General features: G+C 37.4%; 1 protein-coding gene and 1 long non-coding RNA gene across 2 annotated transcripts in view; one reads left to right on the plus strand and one right to left on the minus strand.

The window, feature by feature from the left end:
- LOC144644847 (uncharacterized) overlaps positions 1-27212 on the minus strand; it is a 66059-nt gene that overhangs the window by 22040 nt on the left and 16807 nt on the right. The window lies entirely within an intron of this gene.
- On the plus strand, positions 1428-26489 carry LOC144644746 (cold shock domain-containing protein E1-like). Its single transcript, XM_078504266.1, has 29 exons — positions 1428-1538; positions 2303-2461; positions 3535-3718; positions 4162-4286; positions 4592-4625; positions 5126-5222; positions 5535-5629; positions 6636-6710; positions 7211-7267; positions 7380-7480; positions 12725-12788; positions 14064-14126; positions 14260-14346; positions 16404-16671; positions 17437-17519; positions 17883-17978; positions 18120-18167; positions 18378-18449; positions 19457-19539; positions 20116-20224; positions 20417-20509; positions 20939-21018; positions 21472-21661; positions 22190-22354; positions 22786-22893; positions 23296-23383; positions 24192-24267; positions 24991-25059; positions 25493-26489. Exons 3-29 carry the CDS (start codon positions 3698-3700, stop codon positions 25707-25709), a joined length of 2664 nt encoding a protein of 887 aa, XP_078360392.1. The 5' UTR covers positions 1428-1538; positions 2303-2461; positions 3535-3697; the 3' UTR covers positions 25710-26489.

Genomic DNA, 27212 nt, shown 5'->3' on the forward strand with positions numbered 1-27212 from the left:
TTTTTACAGAACTTTGATAATCTACTGTTCAACTTGTCTGTTATTGTAATTATTCCTAGAAGCAGTTTAAAGTCTCCTTTTCACGATTTACTTGAAACTACATTTGCAGTCAGCAATATTTTGCTGTTGTCTTCCAAGCCACAATCGTGTACGTTGAAGCCACTTTCATTTCCTTTTTTAAATACTGACGACAGTCTAGCAAGCCAATTTAATGCTTCCTGCCTCTACATGTACATTTTTCTGTTTGTTTGCCAGTAAAAAATTACAGCTAGAGTCTTCTTCGAAATTGATACCCATGCGTTTCTGCTGGCAAACAATAGAAGATTTAAAAATAAATAATCTACAGTTTGCTATTTTGATCGGTGATAAATTGCTTGTCTGAGCAAGTATTTAGATATCGAGGTTGTTTATTAGAATTGATATCAACAAGTGTCAGGGACACTGGTTATAGTAAGGTATTACACAACATTGAAATTGAGTCAGCAGTACAGTGATGTGCTAGTTCTTCCATTGTTTTGACCTTAAGGGAATCAGGAACTTACTCAGAGCTCCTATGGTCTGCCCAACACCCCTTGGGGAGGGAGTTAGGGACTGGCCCTAGAACTTATATCCTCTAATGAGGCTAATGTGTAAGACATTAAGGAAATTTTTGGCATTATTAATAAGTCTTGAAAGGCTAAAGGATTTTCGCGGAACATGAAGGAGATGTTCTTGATCCTTTCCCTTGTACCAATAAATCAAAGATTTTTTACAGCATTTGTCTCTGTTATTTGTCCAAACTCTTGAAGAGGGGTTTCAAATTTGCTGGCAATACGGTCCCTTGTAGCTGGTTTTTTCCCCTTTCCTGTCCCTCTACCCTCACAGGAAAAATAAATTTTACAATGACAAAGTTCTCTCTATAGTGCATAGGGGGGGGGGGGTACTCGGGATTTCAAGCGAGGGGGATCATCAATGAGAACAAATCAAGACCCCAAAAAATCCCTGGAACAAGAATTAACCCCCAAAAAATCCCATGCCAAATTATTTTCTGACAAAGGAAAACAGAACACGTCTGTTCATACAGCCAAGGCACTACCACGAATCTCAAATCAAGCCACCCAAAAAATACTTACCAAAATTCCAAAATTTTCCTTCTTCAACCCACCCCCCCCCCCCCTCCCCCTCGAAGCGGGATGCAAATAGTTTTTAATCTCGGGACGAGTTTTCCAGTCTGATCTGCTATGCTGCGAAGAGTTTTCCGTTATGAAAAGTGTTTCCAGCCGCGGACGCGTTCCTTTTCCTTTTTTGTGCAACAGACCCTTGAAATCAGCCCGTTGGAGGACCCCCTCTCCAATATAGTCCTCTTGAATATTCGACATACGACGAATCCGTCAATCATGTCCATCTCCCTTTGAAGGTTCCGCCCATCAGACCGGGCACATGTGGCTGAAGTGGTCACATGATCAGTGTTATGGTGAAAGAAGATCCAAGATGGCTGCTTTTTGGTTCCATGACACGGGGAGGAATAACTCGCCTCGTACGCGATATTCCTTCCGAAGGTTTGTAAAATCACTCTCCTTCAAGGCAGTACGATCTAATGTATTGTTTTAGTTGTTTAAAGAAGTCAAGAGGCTGGCACGCAAAGTGCTGGAGCAAGATTTGATAGCTAATTTCATTACTTCAAGAAAACGACCGTTCATGAGTAATTTTCTGTCGAAGAGATTTGTCTCAACTAGTCTAAGGTCGTTTTATCGTCTTTGTACGTCTATAACTAGAAATTTTATCAAGAAACAAATTTAACTTTTAAACTTGCGAAGAGAAGAGTTCCATTGTCACAAACATTTTGCTGAAAATGCGTTTTCGTTTTTGCGGGGCGAACAGGTTAAAGTTATCTGGTATGCTGGTATGTTCTGGCCTTGACCAGTGTTTCTTGAACAGAAAATTTGTTGGCGAAGTTTAATTTCGTATTGAAAGAATAAGTCTGAAGCCATCGTGAACATTTCTAAAGCTTTTATAAACAGGGTGTGAAGAAACGCCAGTGATAGTGAAGAGACTTGTCCTTTGCTTGTGGCGTGTAAACGTAATTTGAGAACCTCGTCACATTAAATATTCTTAAACTAGTTAAGGGTACAGTCTGAAAGGTTTGACAGTTGAAACTTGTAATTATTTGGTTATTAACTTCTTTTATTTGTATTTGATGACTACTTTTGTTCTGTTATTGGGATATAGTGGATGATAAAATCACCCAACAAACTTAGAGTTTTTGTAATTTGAACTCTGAGAATGTCAATATACATGTAATACTGGGCTTTTTTTTACCCAGGAAATTCAGGAAGCAAATAAAAACAAGATGATGGCTTTGTACACTTCGCCTTTGCAAACAGACCAAGCTGTAGTGGCCTTCCTTTCTTCAAATTCATTGGAACTCAATATTCATACCCAAGATTGATAGCAAAGGCTGTGTTTTGTTTATTATCTACTGGTATGTACATTTCTAGCATCGTCCTCTCAACTAATAATTAGAAATAGAAAATAAATTGATTTAAAAGTAGTGATTTAAAAAAATTAATGAATTATACTTATTGGCAATGACCTTAAAGGGTAGAGTTAATAACTAAATAAAAATGCTTACCAGAATAATTTATATAACTAGAGATCACATGCATATGGGCCATAAATGCTAGTGGCTTTGGGTATTTACCTGAAAAGGTTACAGGAAGTTTATTCACTCAGCGCGCGGGCTCGAGGCTAACAGTAGGTTAGTAGAATACAGTTTTGGCTAGTAGGTTGGGCTTTCACTAGCCAAAATGGCTAGTGAAAATTTGAGGCATTTTAGTGGAAAGAAACTGCAAATTGAATTCAACACTAAGAGAGCAGAACTAAGAAGTCATGTTGTGGAAGTTGTGGAGTTATGATTATGAAGTCCATTTGATTCTGCATCTCCCACCTTGGTAAAAGAAAAAAAATACAAAACCATGCGTGAAAGTTCTGGCTAGAAGAAAACTGGTTTTGGCTAGTGAAATCAAAGCTGTCACTATAGCCATTAGGCTAGTTAGAAAAAAGTTAGTCTTGAGCCCTAATTCACTATGTTGTAAGATGGATATAAGCTAGAACTATTTGTTAGTATTGATGTAGTTTGAGCGGGTTCATAAAACCATTATTAGCTGATAAATTTGTTCTTATATATTTTACCAGTGCAAGTACAATAATATTGAATTAAACCACAATGAGTTGTTATAATAATGTTGTTGTTGTGTAAGTATGGTTTTCTAAAGACTTTAAAGTTGACTCGTGATCATTGTTTTACTTTACACAATGTAAATTAGACCATGAACACTTTCTAATAATAATAATAAATTTCTCACATATTACATAAAAATCTCAATGCTCTTATAATAATAAGTTACAGAAATAAAAAGAACCCTATGCTTATATTTACAATAGTCCTTTGCTATGCTATAAATCATATGTATTGAATGAAAACTGAAACACAAGTGATTAAAAAAAAATTCCATTTTCAATTACGTTTTGTTTCTTTTTATTTGTATTCAACAGGCAAACATTGGAGATTGGAGTTTTCAAGGCCAAATTAATGTTCCCAAAGCATTTTTGTATTATTAGTATTTGTTATTTAGAGGAGCTGGTTTAAAAGAAGTTCAAAGGATTTATATAATATTTTTTTCATTGGCAAACTTTGCATTATTATCGAATTCTGAAGATGGCAACTGCTACTTGGAAGGTAAGAATCTCGCTGTTGAGGCAGGCATGCCTATTTAAATTATTTACAAATTTGTGGCAAGGAATACATGTAATATAACAACTTAAAAACTATACAGTGGTCTAACGGTAAGAATTATTCAGACCTTGACTTGAAACTTAATTTTATACTCGCTATCTGGGCAATTATCTCAAGAAATGCAGCAAAAACTGGGTAATTTGTCCTTACCCAAATTAATTGCTTAGAGACTTGCCAAGGAGATTGGAAGGGTGCTTTTTTTCCATTCCTACGTGAGTCTTCACCCAGCGGTGAACTGTGATGGCTTACAGCTATGTAGCATTCCATCCTGGAGGTATGATATTGCCCCAGGTTCAAAAGGTTCTCGATTTTTATTTTATACATGCCAAAGATACATGTATTTGTAGTGTTAACATAATTCAATCAAAAGTGGATTTTTGTTGCAGAGTTCTGAACGCAGAGATCGGACCAGAACAACGCCATACGACTTCAGTGATCGTGATTATTACATTGGCAACCACAATAAGGGGAGATCTTACTCATACAGCAGTTCCTTCTCTGGGCAATCTGAGTATGTTTTTAATTTGTGTCTGTCATGCAAACAGTACAAAAATGACAGAGTGCATGCTGATTTATTGACTCTTTCACCCACTCACTTATTTGATTTGAACCTAAAAAAAGTTGGGTTCATCTATTAGCCATCTTTATTATCTAATGGGCTGGAGTTGTTGGTTTTGGTGTTTGTATGCAGTTGAAATTAGTGCAAAGTTTCTACATACATGTTACTTCATTGTTTCTCCAAACTTCTCATGTGCACAATAACTGATATAACTCGATATTTTTCTGTTATTAATCCTGTTGTGATTTTCCTTTCAGGGCTAGAGAAACTGGTGTAATTGAGAAACTCTTAGTAAGTGTTTGTTATCTTTTGCCACGATTTAATTCTTCTGCTCTCAGTCGCTCTATAACATTCATGAGCAACTAAAAAGTTTCAATTTTATTTATCATATCTAATTGGCAGATATTAACCTCAAGTCTTTAAAAATAATTTGATAAAATAATCAATGTTACTCCACCTGTTAAGCCTGTAGATGAAAGAGGTTCTGTAAAGGAGCTTTGCATGTCTCCCATAGATTATTATTTTAGGGCTTGTCATGTTGCAATTTGGAATGTTGTGGATGTCGCTATTGGAAATTTGTCTTTTCATCCAGTAACTGACAGAAGATAGATAGATACTTTGTTTATTCTCGAGCAGTGCGGGTTGATTCTCTGATAGTACCGTATTTACCCATGTATAAGCCGATCCGGTGTATTTAGGTACTCAGGCAGGAGTTTCTCAGGCATTGGAAGTAAAGCTTAAGTTACAAGATACATCTAACTTCAATTTTTTTGTTTGTCTCTTTGTTGTAGCATTCATATGGCTTTATCCAGTGCTGTGAGAGAGAACTGCGGATTTTTTTCCATTACAGTCAAATCAATGAAGACCCTGAGGACCTCTGTGTTGGAGGTACCCATTATGGTTTAATAATTTTGTCTTTAATTTGAAATTGTTATAAGCAGTAATTACCAGATTACTTGTTATCTTCCAGTGTCTCAGATAAGATGACCAGACAAAGGGGAAAAAATGAAAGATAAATTTATTGCTGACAGCAAAGATTTCAAACTGTAAACAGCTCAGTTTCCAACCAAATCTTTTGCCTGTGAACAAATGAAAGATAGAAACATTCCAACCTTACATAGTGTAACAACTTCTGCTTCCGACAAGTGCACAGACAATGGACCTTTTTTCATGATTTCTTGTTCTGTGCTATGTCCTCAGATGAAATGGAATTTGAGATTTCATCAGATCAGCGAACAGGAAAACCTATTGCTTGTCGTGTGGTGCGACTTGAAGCAGGATCTGTCTCCTTTGAGGTTTGTTCCCCCTCCTCTTTTATTTGAACCTAGTAAAAAACTTTCATATCAACCTAGTAAATGGCCCAGCTCACAACGAGTCTCTCGTAGCTCAGTTGGTTAGAGCGCCCAACCGGTATCTGGGAGGCCATGGGTTCGATTCCCGTCAGGGACTCAGATTTTTTTCTTTGTCTCATGCTCCTGTCATGTTGAACATCTTATATTTATTAAGTACATTATAGTTGTTTATTGAACTTTGAAACCCTTTCTGCTTAAAGATGTGCGCATCTGAAGCACATGCATTTACAGGATTTTGTGCACACACATTTTGACTGTACAACATTCAATTGGTCAATTTTTATTTCTGAAAAACTGTCGAGCAGTACTGTTGTTGTGTGTACACGTACAAATAAAGGGGAGGTTTCGTTTTGAAAGCAGATTATTTTTTAATTTTTGATCAGCTGTTTTTGTCTTGTTTGTACAATCAACACATTTCACCCATGAACACAAAACTTTTATCATTCATAAAATACTTAATTTACTGATTAGTTTTTCAATTAATGAAAGATTGTTGGAACCTTTAAGTGAAAAATATACATGTAAAAATACCTCAAACAGCACTATACTTGCATATTCAAAACTATTTAGTGTAAATTTAGCTTTGAAATCAGTTAAATAATGCATGTATTAATAACAAACCCAGGAATAGCAAAAGTGTAACAAAAAATAAATTTCCTTTCTAAACTTGTTTTCATCTAACTGGTTAAAACAAGTGGAGTCTAACATTCACGAGCTGAAATCATAGCCACTTGGCTAATACACTCATCTGTTAATCCACTTGCCTTCATCTGTTTATTAACCACACCGATATGCTGATAAATTAAGTTAGACATACAACTATTTTTTAACAGTCTCTACATAGTACTTAATAGCATTGTATTAGACTTCTGCATATTCTTAAAAAAAAAAAAACAGAAAAAGCTAAGTTCTGATAGTTTTAATTGTCTTCTTCATTATTTGTTTTCAGATTCGAAGTGAAGACAAAGTGACTGGAATCATAGATGCTGAACCCAAATTGTATTTGAAGAACAATACAAAATCTGTGAGTGCTTAATCTTAAGATATAAGTTATGGACCGTGGTTGTTATAAATTGATTCACTAACTTATTAATGATGTAACAATGTACCATGTTTACATCATAAGGGGGTTTCAACCAAGTGTACTAAATACATGTAAATGACCCTAAAGTTATTTCAAAAGAGGTCAGTACTTGCATTTTTCTATAAACTGCATTAATTACCAGGGTTCACATGGACTTGGGGATGTACATATAGCATGTAATTGAATTTGAATTTCACTTTAAGGCAATTCAAAGTTATTAAATAAAAGAGATTTAGATCTCAAAACAGTAGTGTGACTTTTTGCATTATAGTGTATCTGTATATATGTACATTTACAAGAAATGTTTTTGAAATGGTAATAAGTTGACTTAAGAAAATAAAATAGCTCAAGACAAAAGAAAGTAATTAACTGATTCTGAAACTTGTGAGTTGTATACAAAATTTGTTATGGCGTGTTATACAGAATTTCTTCTTTTTTAGCCATCAAATGGGCTTGTTGATCCTGAAATGGGACGGGTTAGCTATCAGAGGAATGGAGTAAGTTGTTGTTGTTGTTGCTGTTACAGTTCATTGAATTGATCTGGATTGCCAGACAGCTTGATCTCTACTTGTAAACACATGTGATGGTGATCGTTTGCATTTTTTCCAGGAGTACTTTTATCTGTCATTCTCCGCAAGTGACGTCATTGATTCTGGTACACCACTTCACAAGGGAGACAAAGTTGAATTTTATGTAGCCACTGATAAAAGGTATGCTTTGAACAGTGAATTTAAAAAACACCATAACATGAATATGGTTTGTACTTTTACTTTTTGGGGGATTAATAATTGCAGCTGTACATGGAATTGACATGTGTGAAACAGTTCATCTGTGTTACTTGACTCTGTATCTTCAAAATATAGTGCAAGTAAAGGGAAAACATTAATGCCAGTAGCCTGACTAAAACAAAATTTGAATCGGGTCATGCAGACTTTCATGTTGCGTACTTAAAGAGTGAAGCTATATGCAGGGTTCAAAATAAAATTTCGTTTTTAGCCTGAATTTGTCGGCTTTTTAACTGCGCTGCGCAGTTCTTGCTCTGCACGGGGTTTATTATTATTTTTCGTTTTGTCGGTGACCTGTCCCAAACCTCCACTCGGTCATGCTTAATGTCACGCGATGTTTAGAAGCTACAAATCAGTAACAAATGGATAAATTTTCTTATTTTTTGTCTTTACAAAAAATGTTTAGTGTGAAATATACAATTTTGAAGCGTTTTATTCAAAGAAAATTCTAAATTTCTATGCGTCGAGAGAAGAATATATTTCAGCGGGCCAGAATCTGTGAATAAATACCATTACGTTGGTGTAAAAGAATGTGCTGACATGACAAGTTTCACTTTCGATCGGCTAGACCTCGAGTCACGTAATTTTTCAAAGCTATTATCAGCTACCTTTCAAATCTTTGCGAAGCCATTCTTCTTTACTTACAAAATTCAGTGTGAAGTATTTTGAAGCGTTTGAATCGAAGAAAATACTAAAATTTTACGCTTTAAAAAGATACGCTTTAGCGGGCAAGAATTTACATTTATTTACATTACGTTTGTGTCCTGGAATGTGCTGGCGTTAGCAAATTTTTACTTTCACAAGGCACTGATCGGCAAGAATCACGCAATGCTCTGAAAGGTTTAAATCTGCCACAAACAAATCCTCTGGTCTAAACTTAGCATGTTAAGTGTGAAACGTTCGATGTTTTAGCGTTATTTATTTTTGGAACTGTGTCATCTATAGGATTTCTGAAATCTGATGGAAAACCACTGAGACAAACATGCCCTGACTTGCAAGGGTTACGTCATTGCTAAATTAATTCTCCGGGGAATTCCCATTCAGCAAAACACAGGTCTAGTGTTTTTCTCAAATTTGATTTAATTATTTGCTCCAATATTCCATTTTCGGAGCTGGTTATTCAATCTTTAAACGGTAATTCAAGACAACACTGGATGCTGATTTAAAAGATTTTTTGTTTCACGGATCAGGATCGTGGGAATAGGCCTAATGCGTGATAACGTCATATGCTCAAAATTCACCACCAAGCCTCGTTTACACGAATTATTCTTAAAGTTCTGCCATCTTCATGCAGTTTTCACGTGGGTATTCCTTTTATCTTTGCTGCTTAGGGAATTCGTTCGTGATAAAATTTGCAAGTTTTCATTTCGAAAGCGAGGCTTGGTGGTGAAACAAGCACGTCTGACTTAAACATGCATTACGGCTATTAAATTTGGCCAGCATTAGCATATAAGAAAAATATTTAATTTCGGATGGAACTAGTCAACCATGAAATGTCACGCAAGGTGTTTTCCTACCATCTTGTTTGTCAGTCGCAACATTGTTCGACGCAGGTAAAGAGGGTAAGGGGGGGGGGGGGGTGCATTTTTTGTTCCCCCACATGGCTCCCCTAAAGTGCTCACGAGACCAGCGCAGTTGTAAGCTCTATGAGCTCTTGTTTGTCAAGGCTCATTTATCCCGGCTGTTAACCCATTGACGCCTGAAGGTTTTACGCACACACCCACCCCTAAATACCTGGCTATTTTACGACATTCAACGCAAACGCACGAGTGGAAAAAATAAACCATATGCGCAGTAAATTCAGACAAACCATTAGTTTCTGAAGTAAACTTTTATTCAAACTAGACATGTTGAAATACCAATTTATGACTAAAAGAGATTCCCAGCATTGATAAATTGATCCCAAACGAAATTACAAGACAGCGATAAAATTTTATTCACCTCCGCGCGTAATTTTGGAGCTCGCAAAACACGTAGACTTTGTACAAATTCTTAAGAAAAATCGTAAAATAGTTGGGTAAAAGATAGGTTTTCAAACTGTTTAACTGACACTGTCATTAATTCAATAACACTGAGCTTTTTTCTCGGTGAAAAAGCATAAACAACGCTTACAAAATTACAGAATTCCGACCACTAACTTAACACTAGGACCGCTTTCTACGCGTTCCTTTAATTTTGATGTTAATAAACATACTCCTTTGTATATTCTGAAGCACTGTTGTAATTTTCTAAAGCGATAGACATAATTTAAAACAAAGCGGAGCAAAACAATGAAGAAGCAAGTCTCCCAATAAATAGGTGTCAGATAACAACCTGTGCGCGACAAATCTTTTCGCCTTCAAAAGCCTAAAATTCCGCACTCAGAATTGATAAATGACAAAAACTTGAAAGAAACTTTGTTTAGAATTTGTTTTCAGTTAGGATGATAGCCAATAAATGTGTTCACAAGCGTCAAATATCGAAATTTTTCGAGCCGTGCTGAACTGCACGGAAGAATTAATTATCCACATGTTCATGTCGAAGGCGAAGTTTCATTTTAGCAGACGGCTTTTGGAGTCAATTGTACACTTAATGGATCTACCGATCCTTGAAAAAATTACATCCAAATTCGAAGCAATAACAGTACATTACCATTTCGTTATCAGAAGTCTTGAGAAGCTGCATTTAGCCGTGTTCAAGCCCCTGATTTGAATTCAAAACGCACTTGTAAGGTCTTGTAAGCGCCATTACGGCATGTCTTCGCGGCCGTGAAAGGAAAGCTGAATCCTTCTTCAACAAGGTTTTAGCACTCTGTTCTCCATGGTTTTCCGTTTTAGGGCCACTTAAATATTCTATAGTGTTTCTTCTTTCCTTTTTAAGTCTCAAAGATGGTATTTTTTGTGTTCAGAATCAAAAACAAGGCCTTGGAAGTTTGTAAATACGTGCCGCTCGGCGCCATGATTTTCTTGTACATTTTCAACGCACGGAATAAGACAAAAAAACCTTCTTTCTAGGACCCCAAGAGTTCCCTAAAAATATGCGCAGAAAACGGATTCTGATTGGTTTATTTGCCCTTATTATCTGTAGAACAATAGGAGAACCAAAAAGTCTCCAGGGAGGGAGGGAAAGGGCGTTTGTCACGATGCGGTTTTTACGGGCGGTTACGGGCGGCACAGGCGCCAGGCGCCGGTTAAAGAGCCATGCATTTTCAAGGGACACAATACATATGCATACATGATGTACCAGGTTTGCAATGCATCCTGGGACGATTTCAAACAGAGTCGGCCATTTGCAAGTTTTTCGAAAGTGATAGAATGTTTTATGGCAAAACAACAAAATGGATTACAGCCATGTGACTTCTTTTCTTATTTTGAATGTTTTAGAAGCAAATAAGATCTTCCAATGGCAATATAATTTTTGGAGGGACACAATACCTGAGAAGGCGGGGCAGCCAGGGTCGCCACATTGGCAACTAAACTGTAAAATCAGAAGTTTTAGTCGCCAAATATAACATTTTGGTCGCTTTAGCGATCAGTGAGTCGCACTTTCTAGCCCTGTAGCTGCTTTATTGTCTGATATGAAATGTTTACTTCAACATTACAGCAACTTTGATTTCAGTTGGCCAATCAAGGCATGATATTTTGTATTTCTTTGGTGAAAAGTAGCCGGCAAGTGTCCTGAAAGTGTCGGCTACCGCCGACAGCCGGCTGCTATTTTGAACCCTGACATGTAGGTCACACAGTTTAAGGGAATTTTCAGTGCTGTCTAACAAGTTGTCAATGTAACTGAAATATCACAATAACAGCTGAAGGCTGTAGAGAAACTCAAAAGAAGCAAGGAAAAGCCAAGTAGGGGCATAAATTAAAGCTGGACAAAAAACTGACTTTTGTCAAGTTTATTTTATTTTGTATGAAAATGTAATTACAGTGGGGCTACTGTAACCGGGGTCACCAAGACAAAGTTAACCAATCACAAAGCAGAACTGAAACAAAAGATTTCTACATTTTTAGCTTCAGCCAATGAAATGTCGAATGCAGAACAAAGAAATTTTAACTTCTTCGTTCGCCACGAAAACAGATCGATACAAACTTTGGCCGTATGACGGCGCTGAATTTTCAATTAATTTCAATTGCATCCGTTTTGAACTTGAGTGGTTGTGACAGCAACATTTGGAAGGTAAATATTAGCGATGTTTATGTAAGAGAAGTCTGAAACTGTAAAAACGGGGAAAGAAACGACCGTATCGTCTGTGTCAGTGAAAGCGACGGTCATAGGTTAGGCAAAGTGGGTGGCGTATTTGCATACAACGAAGCACGTACATGTATTACCAGCGAGATAAATTTAGTTTTCTGCGATGTCCGATCGTTGAGTTCCACCGAAAGCGTATCGGCCGTATACATCCGAAAGTTTCGGCAATTCAGCTAGCTTGAATAAACACGCAAAAACATAAGCTTCACGAGTGAACAAAGTGAAATTTTATTTTTATTTACTCAAACGACAAAAAAATGTTTGCATCGCCACTTTCACTGGTACGTTATACAGCGCAGAATATCTTCCTTCGCTAGCATCACATGTATTTATTTTCTAAATGGTACAGCTACCAAAACTCCAGTTGATGCCGTAGAGAAAACTTGAAATTGTCACGAGCGAACTCCGCCACGCACCATTGACACAGACGATACGGTCGTTTCTTTCCCCGTTTTTACACAGTTTCGAACTTCTCTTACATAAACATCGCTAATATTTACATTCCAAATGTTGCTGTCACAACCACTCAAGTTCAAAACGGATGCAATTGAAATTAATTGAAAACTCAGCGCCGCCATACAGCCAAAGTTTGTATCGATCTGTTTTCGTGGCGAACGAAGAAGTTGAAATTTCTTTGTTCTGTACTCGACATTTCATTGGCTGAAGCTAACTTTGTCTGGGTGACCCCGGTTACAGTAGCCGCACTGTAATGATGTTCAGAAATCAATCTTGTTTGTTCTGTGGACAGTTTTGTCATAATTAGTGAAAATAAACACCTAAAATACTGTGATCTTGCTTCTGTCATTATTTTGGCCATTATTTGTTAAAAGTGCACATGTCAAGTACAATTTCCCCTCCTAAGCTCTATCTGGGACTCTGCACTATCTGACAACATGTACCTTAATATTCTTCACATTATGGGTTTGTGTTTTGTTTTAAAAGAACTGGGGTTATCAGAGCTCGTGAAGTTACTCTTTTAGAAGCAGTGGATACTGAGAAATGCCAGGTATGTTTAATAAGTGTGTAGATGCAGCGTATATACATTGTTGAAATATTTAAAAGGAGGGCTGTGATGCCAACATTGCTGCATGGTGTACACTTACTTTTAAGGCTTGTTTTCACTAACAACAGATCAAGTCAGAGTCATAATGAGAGCTGCAAAGCATTACAATCTACCTTATTATAGGAAATTAACGCAAATTTCAAACATTCGCGTTAATTTAAGTCGCGTTAATTTTTGTTAACGTTAATTTCCGCACCGTTAATTAAGTGGAGCGTTACTTTCCATGACGTTAATTTCCATTATTTTGGCCCCAATTTCTCCGTTCAGTCCAGACGTTCTTAATTAACTCCAAGGAAAAAGCATTATTTCATCTGCCACTATCATTGATACTGCGAAGAACGCTCAAAGTGGAAAAAGCACCATGAACATTGTTTTCGTTTAAAATTATACGCCTACAAGTGTTGAAATAAATTTGTTCCTGTTGTGTACGTCGCGTTAATTTCCTTCATTTTGAAATGTTACCCCATCTGTCGCGTTAATTTCCTTTATTGGGAAGTAATTTTTCCTTCAATTCGCGTTAATTTAAGTCGCGTTAATTTCAAATACCTTAATTAACACAAGCGTTAATTTCCTATAATAAGGTAAATCAGACTGACAGAGTGGTGAAAAGTTTATTTTTTATTTTTATTTTTTTAATTCCACTTATGACTTTGTTTGTTCTTCTGCTTCTGCTTGCAACTCCTACAATCTGGTTAATAAAGGATGAATCATAAGTGGAATCAATTGGAAATAGAAACATTCTTTTTTCTTCCAACTCTGGTTCCGCTGAGTCTTTGACTCTGTTTCGACATTGATTTACAATTTTCACCAGCAAGGTTGTTGGCGCTCTTATGTGTCTAATTATGACTCTGTTGCAAGTGAAAACCAGCCTTTATAAGGAATTTATTCATACAGTATCACAAAAATGTGTTTCATCTTTCAATTGGCATTACAACTTCAACTTGGCAACAATTAAGGATTGTAATGACTGTTGCGGAATTGGCTGTTGCATTTACATTCATGTACATTTGTGAACAGGGCCAAACATTTCAATATCGTCAATCAATTATTACATCTGGTCAAATAGTTAACTTGAGTCAAGTGACTCAGTCTGCTTAATAAGAATTAATATACATTGTACTATAATGTATGTCTGCCAACCCCTAGCTGAAAACCACCACGCCATAGCAGACAATAGCAAAATAATAAACTATCTGTGATCTTTATATTTTGTTCCAGGGGGTTGTTTCATCAATGAAAGAATCATTTGGATTTATTGAAAGGGCAGACAAAGTCAGTGAGGTGAGATTCTCTGTCATCTTTACCTTTCCTTTGTTATTATAATTACTGTTATTGAACATTGTTGTTGTTGTTGGTTTGTTATTTTTAGTGTTATTCCTTCATGTTTAATTATATATTTTTTTGGTTTGGGCAGATTTTCTTCCACTATAGTGAATTCAGAGGGAATATTAATGAGCTCATGCTAGGAGATGATGTGGAATTTGGAATACAAGCGAGAAATGTAAGAACATTGTTAAATGTGCACTGTTGTGACACTGTGTAGTGAACATGTACATGCAATTTATCCCATGCCATGAAGAATACAGCCTGTCAAAGGGCTGAAAAGCCATGGTTGCATATACTTACTTACTTATCCTCATCGGGCCCATAAGGATTCTTGAGGCCGTTTTTTTTTTCCTATCTGATAAAGTGGTTGCACGTTCCAACACCCAAATCTCAGGGTAGCTTTGGGTGTCACGAGGGAAGTCCCAGGCGACTGAATCAGGTTGCGGGGATCCTTGAGGCTTTGCCCCGCAGCTGTCATATGCGTGACACCAGAATTCCAGCTAAGAAAGCTATCATCGGGTAACTCGCATGTCGCCCGACAGCACCCCTGATGAGTTCGTCAATTTTCTTTTTGGTTTCTGTAATCATATATTTTTACAGGGTGCGGGGATTAGCCGCACGCCCAACCCCCAACCTGGAGGACCAGTGACTACCCTTTTGTCTGGCCTCTACCCTTTGACCTGCCCACCAAGGTTAGACCTGCTAAGGGAAGACCGGACGGTATAGTTCTCAAGGTCATTGAGGCACGCAAGCTCCCCCACCAGGACAAGGCAGTAGTCTACGGGGAAGATCCCAGCATATAGATTAACTTTAAGAGAATAAGATCTCTGAGGCAGTCGCCATGGCTTTCATAAATTAATTGGTCCAGTAAATTGAGTTTGAAATATTTTAAATGAATATATCAAGGTATATCACAGAAAAGCATTGTATTTCTATTATAATGATTTATTAACATTAAGAAAAATTAACCACTGCCTCGCGAATATGGAGGATGGGTGCCTGGGATACCCGGGAGGGCCTCCACTGAGGTCAGCCGGCCCTCCCCAGATAGGATAAAGCTGCCAAGGCTGGCAATCCCAACAAAACAGCCATGAGCCCCCACACACAGACACCCGTCACACTGATTAAATCAGCGGAAAAATAAATTTATAACTAATAAAAAGAAGCAGGAAAGGGAGGGAGGGAGGGGAAAAACTCGCAAAACATCCCTGAAAACCCTCCATTGAACGAAGACCTGACACCACGCTGTAATGTCCGAGAACGCAACGCACTGAGCCTGACAAGAGCTAGTAACCGCTGACCACCAGGACAGCCGACTACCCACTCGTTGTGGTTAACTTGGTTAAATTGCTTTATTTAACTTGGTTAAATCGCATTTAACCTCATTTAATGTTATGACTGATGTTTGCAAGTTAGGAAATACAACATTTACTTGTAATGTAAACTAATTTTTACATTTCCCACAGCATGTGCATGACTTATTTCTATGGCTTTTGTATCTTTTGTATCTTGATTAGAGTTCTTACATTTGGGAGATCATTTTCCTACTCTCATCTTTCAAATTCTGTTTTGCTGTCTTCATGCAAGTTGCCTGATTGTTTCATATAATATTATAGTCACGGCTTTTAATTAGACCCAGCACCTGCCAGAGCTGCGGCAGGTATTCTGCTGTGAATCACTGGCTAAAACGCATGCAGCCTCCTGGGGGAGGGGAGGAGATTTCAGTTTCTTACATTGTTCTCTAACAGTTGCACACATGGACAGCCACCTGCTTAAAATCTTTTTAAAAGCACTGTTAAGTAGTTTATCAGCACTTCTCAAATTTATTAATAATTCGTCAAATTGAAACAAAGAAAGTCCTAATTAACTGTGAAGGACTGGAGGTTTGGATATTCGGTCTTAATTAGCATAGATTTTTATGATTTAATTCTCCATTTCCTCTGTAGTTTTTGTTTTGATTGAGAAGATATATCAAACACTCAAGATGGTGTTTCATCGGCTACCCAAACACCTTTAATTTTTGTCAAAAATACTCATGCTGCACGTTGTATTTTCAACTCTCGTCTCGGTGTTTGGATATCTTGATGAAACACTGTCTCTTGTGTTTGATATACAACTTGCAATTTTGTGTCTTTATCCAAGTGAGATGCTAGCTATGAATCGCACTTAGATAATTATTAAGTTGTTGCTGTAGCCTATTTCTCACATAAATGTTATTCACATGCCATGTAGAGTAAAGAAGTTGCAGTGCGTGTGGAAAAGTTGCCTGAGGGAACCGTGAAGTTTGAAGATGTGAGCAGCGTGAGATATCAGGGAACTGTGGATCGGCCATTGAGTAAATCTGCTGCCAAGAGACAACATGATCCACTGCATGGAAAGATTGTCTACACTCTACCAGATAATGAAGATATCGAGGAAGAGATTGTCTTTTCTGAACGGGACCTGCAGGGAGACTTTTCACTCAGAGCTGGAGATGTAGTGGAATTTAACATTGCAGTTGGTGGGTTGTAATAATGTTGCATTTAAATATGGACCATACTGTACTCCTGTGTTATTAGCCCCACTTTTAACCTGATTTTCAATACTTAGACATAATATTTCTGTTACTGTACACTGATTTGCTGAGCTCCTGTTGTGGAAATGGCTATATGTAATCACAGCACTCCAAAAATTATGTAGTTGCAGCCTTTTAATATCAATTTTGATCTAGTAAAATACAAGTGCAACTTTTCCTGTCCTTGTCACTGGTTGCACGTTCTGCTTGGAATTTTTCATTTATTTCTTCAATGTTGCAACAGTAGCCAAAACTGCTGTACATAGCAGATCTAGATAATATTTGCTGACTTGCAAACAGATTGGACACAGCCACCATGTTTGTTTTAATATGATATTTTTGGTGGTTGGTTAATGAACAAAATACATGCAGGGCTAAAAAAAGTGTCATCCAGGACAAGTAGACTTTCCTGCTGGGAAAGGAACTTTTCATGCTTACAGTACTGCGCAATGGGCAAGAACCAAACTGTAGACAAGTCATCTACTGACTAAATCATAAAAAGTAAACTAAGACAAGCGTGTAGCTGCCCTGGCAAGCAAAATTTGAGAGCTGCTTACCTGAGGGGCAAGCTGGGATTAATTTTTTTTCCTTACATGTCCAGCTGTAATAACTTGTTTGCCAGTGAGTGTGATTGTGGTTCTTCTGAATCCATTCATTTGGTGCATTCATTGTACATTAGTGACCTAATAATTTATTTGTTCTGTTGTTAAGATCGCCGTGACTCACTTAAAAGAGCTACAAATATCAGCTTGGTTGATGTAGCAGAACCAGATGACGGAGAGACAAGAGAAATGGTAATGAGACACTCTCCAATAATTTTATTGTCGTCTCCAGAGCCACTTGTCCCTCTTAGCCGACTGAGCCTGGGGCACAAGGGACAAGTTACTCTGAGTGACCCAGGTTCAAATTCTTGAGCTGCCATCATTATGTGGGTTTAATTAATTGCTTGTCCCTGCTTGGAGGGTTTTTCTCCCTCCTCAAAAAACAACACTCTGAATTCAAGTTCAATCTGGTGTGTGTCCTGATTTGTAAGCCTTGTGGGCTCGCTAGAAGCTTAACAAATTAATAAGATATTTTTTTATGTATTGTTACAGTTGTACATGTAATTACTGTTGATTTGTAGCCAACTGATTGTGTTGAAACGTTTGTTCCATTAGGGTGTTGTTGCATCACTGAAGGAAGGCTTTGGATTCATAAAATGCTGCGACAGAGATGCCAGGATGTTCTTTCACTACAGTGAACTTCTAGACGCTGTATGTAACATTCAACAGTAATGATGCACCTTTAAAACAGTAGAATCCCGATTTTTTGAGACTCATTATTTCTCAAACAAATTTTTGTTGTGTTTGGATAGTATTTCTCTGTAATTTGTATCTGTGTTGCTTTAACATTAGGCACATCAGATTCAAGTTGGAGATGAAGTGGAATTTGCAGTGTCTGAGGTTAGTAGAGTTTAATCATTGCTTGTGGGGTTTGAGGGTTTTGAGTGTGCTTTTATCTATGAGTTGCAATGTCTAATGTATAGTATGAAAGCCTGGAACCTAGCTGTTGTCAAACTTGTATAGTATGACAGCTTTATCCCCTATAAAGAAGACCAGAAATCTAATATGAATTGACTAAAACAAGAACTGCATTACTGTTTGTCATTTTAGGACACATCATCCATTAAACGTCTACATGCAATAAGGGTCAGAGCTGTACCAAAAGGAACAATTCAGATGGAGGTTAGTAGCTTGTGCTTCCTATCAGGTTTAAATCGTGGAACTATGTGGCTGTGACCTGTTTTGAAATTTTGAGAATCTCTAAAAATCTTAATCTTGTAAACAAAGAAACATTCATTCAGTAGCCTCTGCCTACAAGTTGTAACCTTACTGCCCCCGGTTGTTCAAAGGGTGGATAATGCTATCCACCGGATAAATCACTATCCAGTGGATATAGCGTGGTTTGTTTTGTCATCGCTTATCCGCTGGATAGCGTTATCCACCCTTTGAACAACTGGGCCCTGGTGTATTGTAGTTAATAAGAGAGTAAAACATGTAGTCATCTAGGCCAGCATTTTAATGTTCAAAGCATGCACTAATCACGGATTAGCGCATGGATATTTTTTTTCAGTTTTAAACTTTTCAGTTAAGTTACTATTTATATTTTTCTGTCCTCCAGTTTTGATGCCGCCTCATCTCAAACGTTAAAACATAAGCTAAAAAAACACAATTATACAAGACATATTCAACCCTCATCAACTTTTAATCCCGCGTTAGTGTTGATCAGCTTTTGAACAACCTGGATTTAGAGAATATAGCCAATATATGGCCAGATTCTCAGAACTATACAAGAAATGTTTTTGGGGATAACAAGACTCAAAAAAGGTCTCACTGGTTTAGTCATCTGGGACATGTGGGTTTTCCTGGCAGATGCTTGATTGATAAGCAAATGGCCAAGTAAGTCCTCTGCCAGCCATGGCCAAATTATTTAAAAGTTATCTGAGATAGGACTGCAACTGCCCAAGGTAAATAAAATTTGAGAGCTGCTTGTCCCACAAGCGAGCTGGAATTCAAAATTTTTCAGCGCTGTGATTAGTGTAAAAGATGTTGGTGAGCTTAAGTAGTCTGTGTAGTAGGTGTTCCCATTTACTATACCACTCTAACAGCTTATGTACTAGCTTCCAGGTCTATTTAGTACTGTTTTGTAAAATATGTATTTTATACTAAATTAAATTTTATATATTTCACAGAAAATTTCATCCCAAATATATGAAGGACGCATTGAGCGAGAGCCTTACTACAACAGTCGCAGCCCAAGAAAGGATAGTTACAAGTAAGTGTCATCACAGACTCACTGTCCGTTATAATTATTGGGAAATTTAACCAGCCATATGTTATGATATAAAATTATTGAGCACGCTACTGTGATGTCAATTTGAATTTGCAGAGCAAAATGTAAGTCACCTCTGAAAATTCGTAGTTTGCTTTGACATGATTCTTGATAGGCTCAATAATATATTGTCAGGTTGTATCATCCTTTCTATCGGGGTTATCAAGGGTGTTTAATGGGTAGAAGCTTCCACCGCAAAATGCCCAGCCCCCCCCCCCCCCCAAAAAAAAAAATGTTGTTTTCATATATAAGTAACTATTTCTGAAAATTCATCCAGACTTGACAAGGCTAGTGAAGAAGTATTCCCTGTCTAAGGACAGTTATATTGTGTCTCAAAATGCACTGATTGCATCTCAGTGTATTTTCATTTCAAAAATTTCTGGGGGCATGCCCCCGGACCCCCTCGGAAGCTCAAGACCTTCGGCCACTTGGAACTTCTCCCCCAAATGATTAATCCCACATAGAACCCTGTCATGTATCAGTGCTTGTACAGTAATTTGTTTTCGTATTATTTTGTAGGGAGAGCGAGTCTGGTCTGATCACCTGCTGTATCAATGGAGTTAGGGAATCATTGCCATTTGATTTAAACAGCTTTGAACTGAGAGGAGCTGCACAGTATGGAGACCTGGTATTTAAATAGCAATACAGTGTTGTTAAATAATCAGAATTTTTACCATTACAGATATCAAAAATTGCTTCCATTTTGTTCCATGGGGTAAAAACTACAGCAGTACCTCAAGATATTTTGGAGTATGGTTAACGATGTTGATGTATAATTTCGGCATTTGAATGGGTTTTTTTTGTCTTTCCTACTGTTCAGGTGGAGTTTAATTTGTCAGAAAGTCAAAGAACTGGGTTTAGAAAGGCAGTTAATGTGACTGTGTTGAAAAGAAACAGTGAAATGCGACATAAGGTAAGAAAGTTATGTTATCAAAATTTACTTAAAGAGTAATGGCAAAACAGCAAAAAGCAATTTGCCTTTATTTCTCAAAGACAAACAGTACAGTGGGAAGGCAAAAATTAATGTACAATGTACACATACATCTAGATAAGTTGTGAAGCTTGGAGAAAACATGAATAATAATGATGATGACGACAACAATGATGATGATGATGATGATGATGATGATGATGATGATGATGATGATGATGTTGATGACAACTTTTATTAAAGTATCAATGGATTTAGCCTAAAACAAACTAACTGGGGACACTAATGGGATTTGAAGTTGTCAAAAAGTTGTTTGCAATAATTTAATCCAACAGCTTTACTGAAGCACAGTGTTGACAAATTAAACTGCAGTTGATGCAAATCTTATTTTGTGTGTTGTTCACTTGTAAGGGATATGTTGCTACACTCAAGGAGAATTTTGGATTCCTGGAAACATCAGAACATGACAAGGAAGTGTTCTTTCATTACAGGTTTGTAAACGTGTATTACGTTATATATGCATTACAGCAAAGTGTGTGCTCTGATTGGCCACAAGTTTCTACCTGACCACTGAGCACAGATCACGTTTGATAAACAGACTGAATATTATACAAAGTAGTATCAGTTAAAGGGATGATGGGACAAGATTAAAACAACAATGTGCATACTCTTCCACAGAAAGCTTTTTTTTTCAGTTAGAAATCCTCTAGGGTCCCCCTGTTGTTGTTGAAGACCATGAGGTAACATGATGTTGGCCATGTTGATGCTGTATGTTTTCTCCTCGGAAATTAAAGTATTGTATGGTCTTAAAGACTGAACCTTTTTGCTGACGTGCCGAACCTGGGACCAAGTGATTTAATAAACTAACTAATTGCTTGCCAGCTTGCTTGCTTGATTGATTGATTGATTGGTTGATTGATTGACAATTTACGCGTTAATTTCAGTGAATATGATGGCGATCCTAATGAGCTTATCCTTGGTGATGAAATGGAGTATGCTATCAAATGTAAGAATGGCAAAGTAAGTGCTGAGATGCTGGTAAAACTTCCTCAGGGGACCATTACTCAGGAGCAAATTCTACCAGAAGTGTACTTGGGCAAAGTTTTGAGGTCTCTGCGGCGTGCTGATCCACAGGTACTGCAAACAAGATTAGTATTGGTAATCAAATGGTGACGAGTGAAATTAGGAAATAATTTCACGCGCGTTTTGTCAAAATGCTAATAATTTCCCGAGCCTTTAGGCGAGGGAAATTATTAGCATTTTGACAAAATGCAAGTGAAATTATTTCCTAATTTCACGAGTACACAATTTGATTACATTTTAATATCATAGGTGACAAATTACGCTTGCAATCGTAGGTTTTTGACTAGTAAATTGCATCGCGAACTCCGAGCTTTGAAAAGTTGAAAGCATACATTTTGCTCAAGTTCGCAAGTTTTTTTAGTCTTTGAAGAAAAGCTTTTAGAGATTTCTTTTTGCTGTTGACAAAAAAGTTTCAAAGATGAATCCATTGTCAATTATTTCTCACATTATGAAAGCAAAGGTGTTGATACCTTGCTTCAACTCATTTATTCATGACAAAACAATACCTTTAACTGTTGCTTGGAACTATAAATTTGCTATAAAAAGGTTAAGTCGCTGCTGTCACATTGAACTTTTCAGCAAGTAGAGTATGCTGGTTTGATTGAGCGTATTACCCGTGAAGACCAAGACAGTGAAGAAGAGAACGAGGTTGAGCAGGAGCCGGATAAAGAGTGTTCATTTACTGTTGAGTATGGCATTACAAGTCTTGTGGATAAAAAGACTGTCCTTCAGTATGGAGATAAGGTAATTTATGTTCCCTACTGTCCCTCTCTGATTCCAAAATAAAGGCCCCCACTGCCTAGACACAAGAAACTTGCTGATAGTGGCTGTTAGCCAACTGTAAGCCCATCAGCTTTTGAGATTTCCCATATGATTTCCCTTGATTGTAAGATACAGTCATATTTCAAACCCAGCAGCTTCTGCAAAATGTCACTGAATATTTTGAGATGGATTTTATTTGTCAACTTAGCACAGGTTAGTCTTAACTGAGTTGTTGAAGCCATTTGCACCCAGATCTCTTGTCATTCATTTACAACCACGGGTTCTCACGCAGGCGCTCTTTGGCCCCGTCACACAGGAAAGAGTACGAAGGTCATTCTGCCCAAACAAGCACCCCAGAAATGTCTTTTGAACCAATATACTTAACGTTTTGTGTATTTGTTTTGGCACCTTAGGTTCGTTTTCAGGTGGGTGTCAATAAACAAACAGGAAAGGAGATAGCCATGAAAGTAGTCAGTGTACGACAACGCGTGCGGTCGCGAGTTGAATCAGTCAAAGGCCAGGTGGGTGTTGTTTGTTTGTTTTCTCTTTCTCTGTTCTCTTAGCTGTGAGAATTTTGAATTTAGTTGAACTTTGATCAATAGCGGCACCCATAATGAAGTGAGTTCCAAATTGAGTTTTTGAAAGGCCAAACCTTTCGGGACTGTTGTCATTTCCACCTCGAACCGTGGGAACCCTGATCTAGTTCTACAAGAATTTATAAAAAGATTTTCACATCTGAAGCTTGTCTACACTGCTTTTCCTGATCAAGAATTCATCGATAATAAAAGGTCTTAATTTGGCTTTTCTGTTTGAGGCATTGTAACATACATACATTTACAGGTGTCAAACGTAGCTCGCTGTGTGGTGGTTTCATTTTTGTTAATGAATTCATCGCTGACATGTTTTTCGTCCTCCTTTCTCAGTTTGGCTTCATTGCTTATGAAAACGAGGAAGGGAAAAACCTGTTTTTTCACATGAGTGAAGTGGAGGGTGAAGTGGAACTCCAGGCAAGTGTATAGTTCATTTGTTTTGGCTCTGTGTAGTCTTTGCTTAAGCGGGCATGTTTCCTTTTTACTTTCCCTTTTTTTTCGTCAACGTCTTGATGTCTTCAGGTCGTTTGTAACAACCTTTTTGTAACAAACATTTTGAGTTTGAGTACTAGCTGCCTGAAATGAATGAAACAAGCTACAGACATGGCAGTAATCTTTATTCAAAAAGGTGACAGTATATAAATAGCGTCGGGTCCGCACTTTTCACAGGCCACGTAGTAACAGTTCTTCTTTTGCAGTATTCTGTAAACTAACGGCATCTGACCTTAATTATCCACTCTTAATTCATTTAATACTTAACTTGCTTTTTCCCTCTGACCCTTAATAACTATTATTGTAAAAATCATTTTATTTGTTAGGTTAGGTTAGTTTAATTGGTAAATGTAGAGCTACTATGTAGAAATGTTACCAATAAAACCATTATTATTATTATTATTATTATTATTATTATTATTATTATTATTATTATTATTATTATTATTATTATTATTATTATTATTATTAGATGAACTGTTGGTTGGGCTATTTAGTTTTCTTTGTGGAAAACCATTTTTCTTCAGGATAGTTGAAAACGTTCATTGGGAAGCCTTAACCAGTTAAACCGTTTTTACAAGTTGGTCAACCAAACCAATAAAGTGTCTTCTTTTGTTGACAACTTTTTTCCAATAACTTGTAAAAACAACCATTCAAGAATGGTTGATTCTAAAAGGGTTTCGCGCAATTTTTCGTTGTTCTAATAATCATCGTTTGTTTTCTTACACCACAGCCAGGAGACGAAGTGGAATTTGTTGTGGTTCAGAATCAGAAGACTCGTAAAATGAGCGCCTGCAGCTTACGAAGGATCTGGTAAGTGTATTCCTTTACCTTGACATCTTTAGATTGCCTTCGTCTTCTCTGTTCTTGTCTAGTTTTTTTTTCTGTCACCTACCCAATAATTGTAGTAGATTTTGGAACACATTTAAATAAGAAAATTAACGATAAAAAGTAACCTGACGTTTCGATGACTTCACGTCATCATTATCAAAAGTGCAATAGAAAAAAATAGGGATACAGTAATTAACTGACTTAAAACATGGCAATCGACATCCATCATTGGATACTGTTTCTGGTGTTACAATAAAGCTGAGACTCCTCCAGGAGTTTAAGGGAATAAGAGCCGGAACATGGGAACAAAAGGGGGGAAAACTGGGAACACGGAAAGGGAACATGTCCCCACCCCCTCCCCCGGGAGGGCCTCAAAGGTCCTTCAAAAGTCATCTAACAATCAGTCCAGGCGAAAAAGCGTTATTTTCAAACGAACCCCTTTCTTGTTACTTATTGATTGACTTTAATGCCTCTGCCGAGAGGAGACGCCTGTAGTTCAGTTGTAATGGTTTTGAGGCGATCCTTCACCCAAGAACAGCTTTATAACCCCAGCTCAATGAACAAACTAATTGTATTCATGATTTGCAATAGACCGGGACGAATTCGTACTAATTTCTGAATGCCATGTGCTCGGTGCATGTTTTGAGAACTTAAAGAGTAGCTTGTAACACTGTCTTACTATTATCTGTTTTGTTTTTTGTGCAGCGATTCTCAGCGACCTGAAAGGCTCATACGAAGAACGTTTTCTGAGAGTGTCGAGAGTCCTGGACCAAGGTGAGAATTCAATACCAAATTTCTCGTTAAAGTAAGCAACATCATGTGATTCAGAATGGTAACGAGAAATAAGGAATTCACCACCTACGAGATTCTCTTATATTTTTTATAGAAATGTTTTGCAATTGTTTTTTTTTTAAGTAGAAGGGGCAGGGTGAGGGAGGGGGGGGGGGGGACTTCACAAGTTCTCAGTTTATTTGCTCTTCCCATTATCTGATACATTTTGGTTTATAGCGTGGTCTGTTGTGGTTGATGTAAATTTTTGTAACTCTTGTCTCATTATTTCTTGTTACTCTAGTCTAGTATTAAGGGTACATATATACTGGCGTGTTTCCAACGGGGTTTGTTTGCCTTTAATCTCCCTTCAGTACTACAAAAAAACGTGTCAGTAAAGCGAACTTCAGTGTTGACTTAACTTTTATTTTCCCGGCAGGATTGAAGTGATACGTAAACCCACCGGGCCGGATGGAACGAGAGGGTTTACATACACACGTACTCTGAGGGGCTTGTCAGATACACCCTCCAACCCCGCCCAGGGGTCTCCCGAGAACGGAACAAGCGTCACCCCGGCCAAGTTAGAGAACGGGACAGCTGCTGAGGAAGGAAACGTGTTTGAAGATCTTGTCGCCAAGATATGTGATCAGAATTGAGAATGGAAAGTTCATAACACAGGCTATTGCCAAAAAGTGATTACTGTAATATAGGAAATTGCATGCCAAATACAGTAGTATCGATTTCTTGCTTGCTAATTAGTTGTTCAATCGGTGGTAGATAAACGCCGTTTTACTTTAGTTATATACTAGCTGTGCATTTATTTCTCATATCGCCTTGATTTGGCGTCTTTATTTTGTAATCTCAAACTTATTCCTCCTGTTATGGATTTTTTTTGTTTTATCATTTTGCATAATTACGTCAATTTTTCCAGTGCATCTTTTCTTTTCTTTATGAGTCATTTTTTCTTAATTCCCCGATTACCACAGAAATCAAGTTCACACAGTAAGACACGATCCTGCCAACATTTTCTTTACGATTTCTAACCGAAGCAGTGATATCAATTTTCTCCTGAAAGAAGAACCCTACAACGCTTTTACAATGGAAACGGTGCATTTGACTTGTGTGAAAATGCATTAGCCCAAGACAGCAAATCTTTTGTCTCGTTCCTCAGGAGAGACCACGCAAGAAAGGTGTATAGTGTAAAACGTTTGTGAAAGCCAAATTACAACTCCCAGCGTTGGAGAGGAGAAATTGACTAGGCCCTGCGGTAATCTTATCAAGATGCTTGATTCAGAATAATGCACCACTTTTATTAGTTTCCTTAGGTTTTGCGCACAAAGTGTGAATGAAAATAATTAGGGTAATTTTAGTTTAGTATATAATTAAAATGTCGATGTACATCACTTATGGAGTAATAAAATTGTAAGTCAAAAGTGTTCAGTGTCTCGAGGGTGTTACTTTCTTATCGGTGAACTGCAAGTGATGAGTTGTATACGATTTTAGTGGGCAATGATTTTGTTTTGGTAAGGGAGAAGCATTTATTTATTTCGGTTGCAAGTTAATGTGGTTGAACTGTGAAAGATTTTCTTACATTCGAACATCTCGGAGGAAAATTTACAAGATTTGCCAAAATGCGAGCAAGTCGGGGGCAAAAATTCGATATGGCCGCGAGGGACTTGAAGCCTTTACTATTGACCAATAAAATTGCCGAAAATGTTGGAAACTAGGTTAACAACCTAATAAAGTTAAGTGATAATAATATCTCATCGAAATTTGCCAATCAAGCTAAGTTTGCTGGGACATTGGAAGAGGCTATCCATTTAAACAAAGATTAAAAGGTTCCGTTTCCGTGACTTAAATTAGGGTAATTATAAGTTAGGGGAGACCTGGGGCGCTTTCCTTTTGTATGGAAAACGCAGTTGTTTCGGTGGTAAATCAAATGGAACATAAAACAGACTTTCTTCACTGGATATTTTTCGGAAAAAGAGGAATACCTTCCGAGGTATTACCTTTTTTCCCGGAATGATCAGAAATTTCTGTTCCATTTGCTACAACCAGACTGTTCGTTCACAGAGCAAGATTAACAATTGAACCAAAGAACACAAATTGACCTGTTGAATTCATTCAAATAAATCCAAAATTCCTTTCGAGTGTAGATA

The sequence above is a fragment of the Oculina patagonica genome, chromosome 2 (assembly GCF_052425735.1).
Source record: "Oculina patagonica isolate OP01 chromosome 2, crgOcupat, whole genome shotgun sequence".
Lineage (NCBI taxonomy): Eukaryota > Metazoa > Cnidaria > Anthozoa > Scleractinia > Oculinidae > Oculina > Oculina patagonica.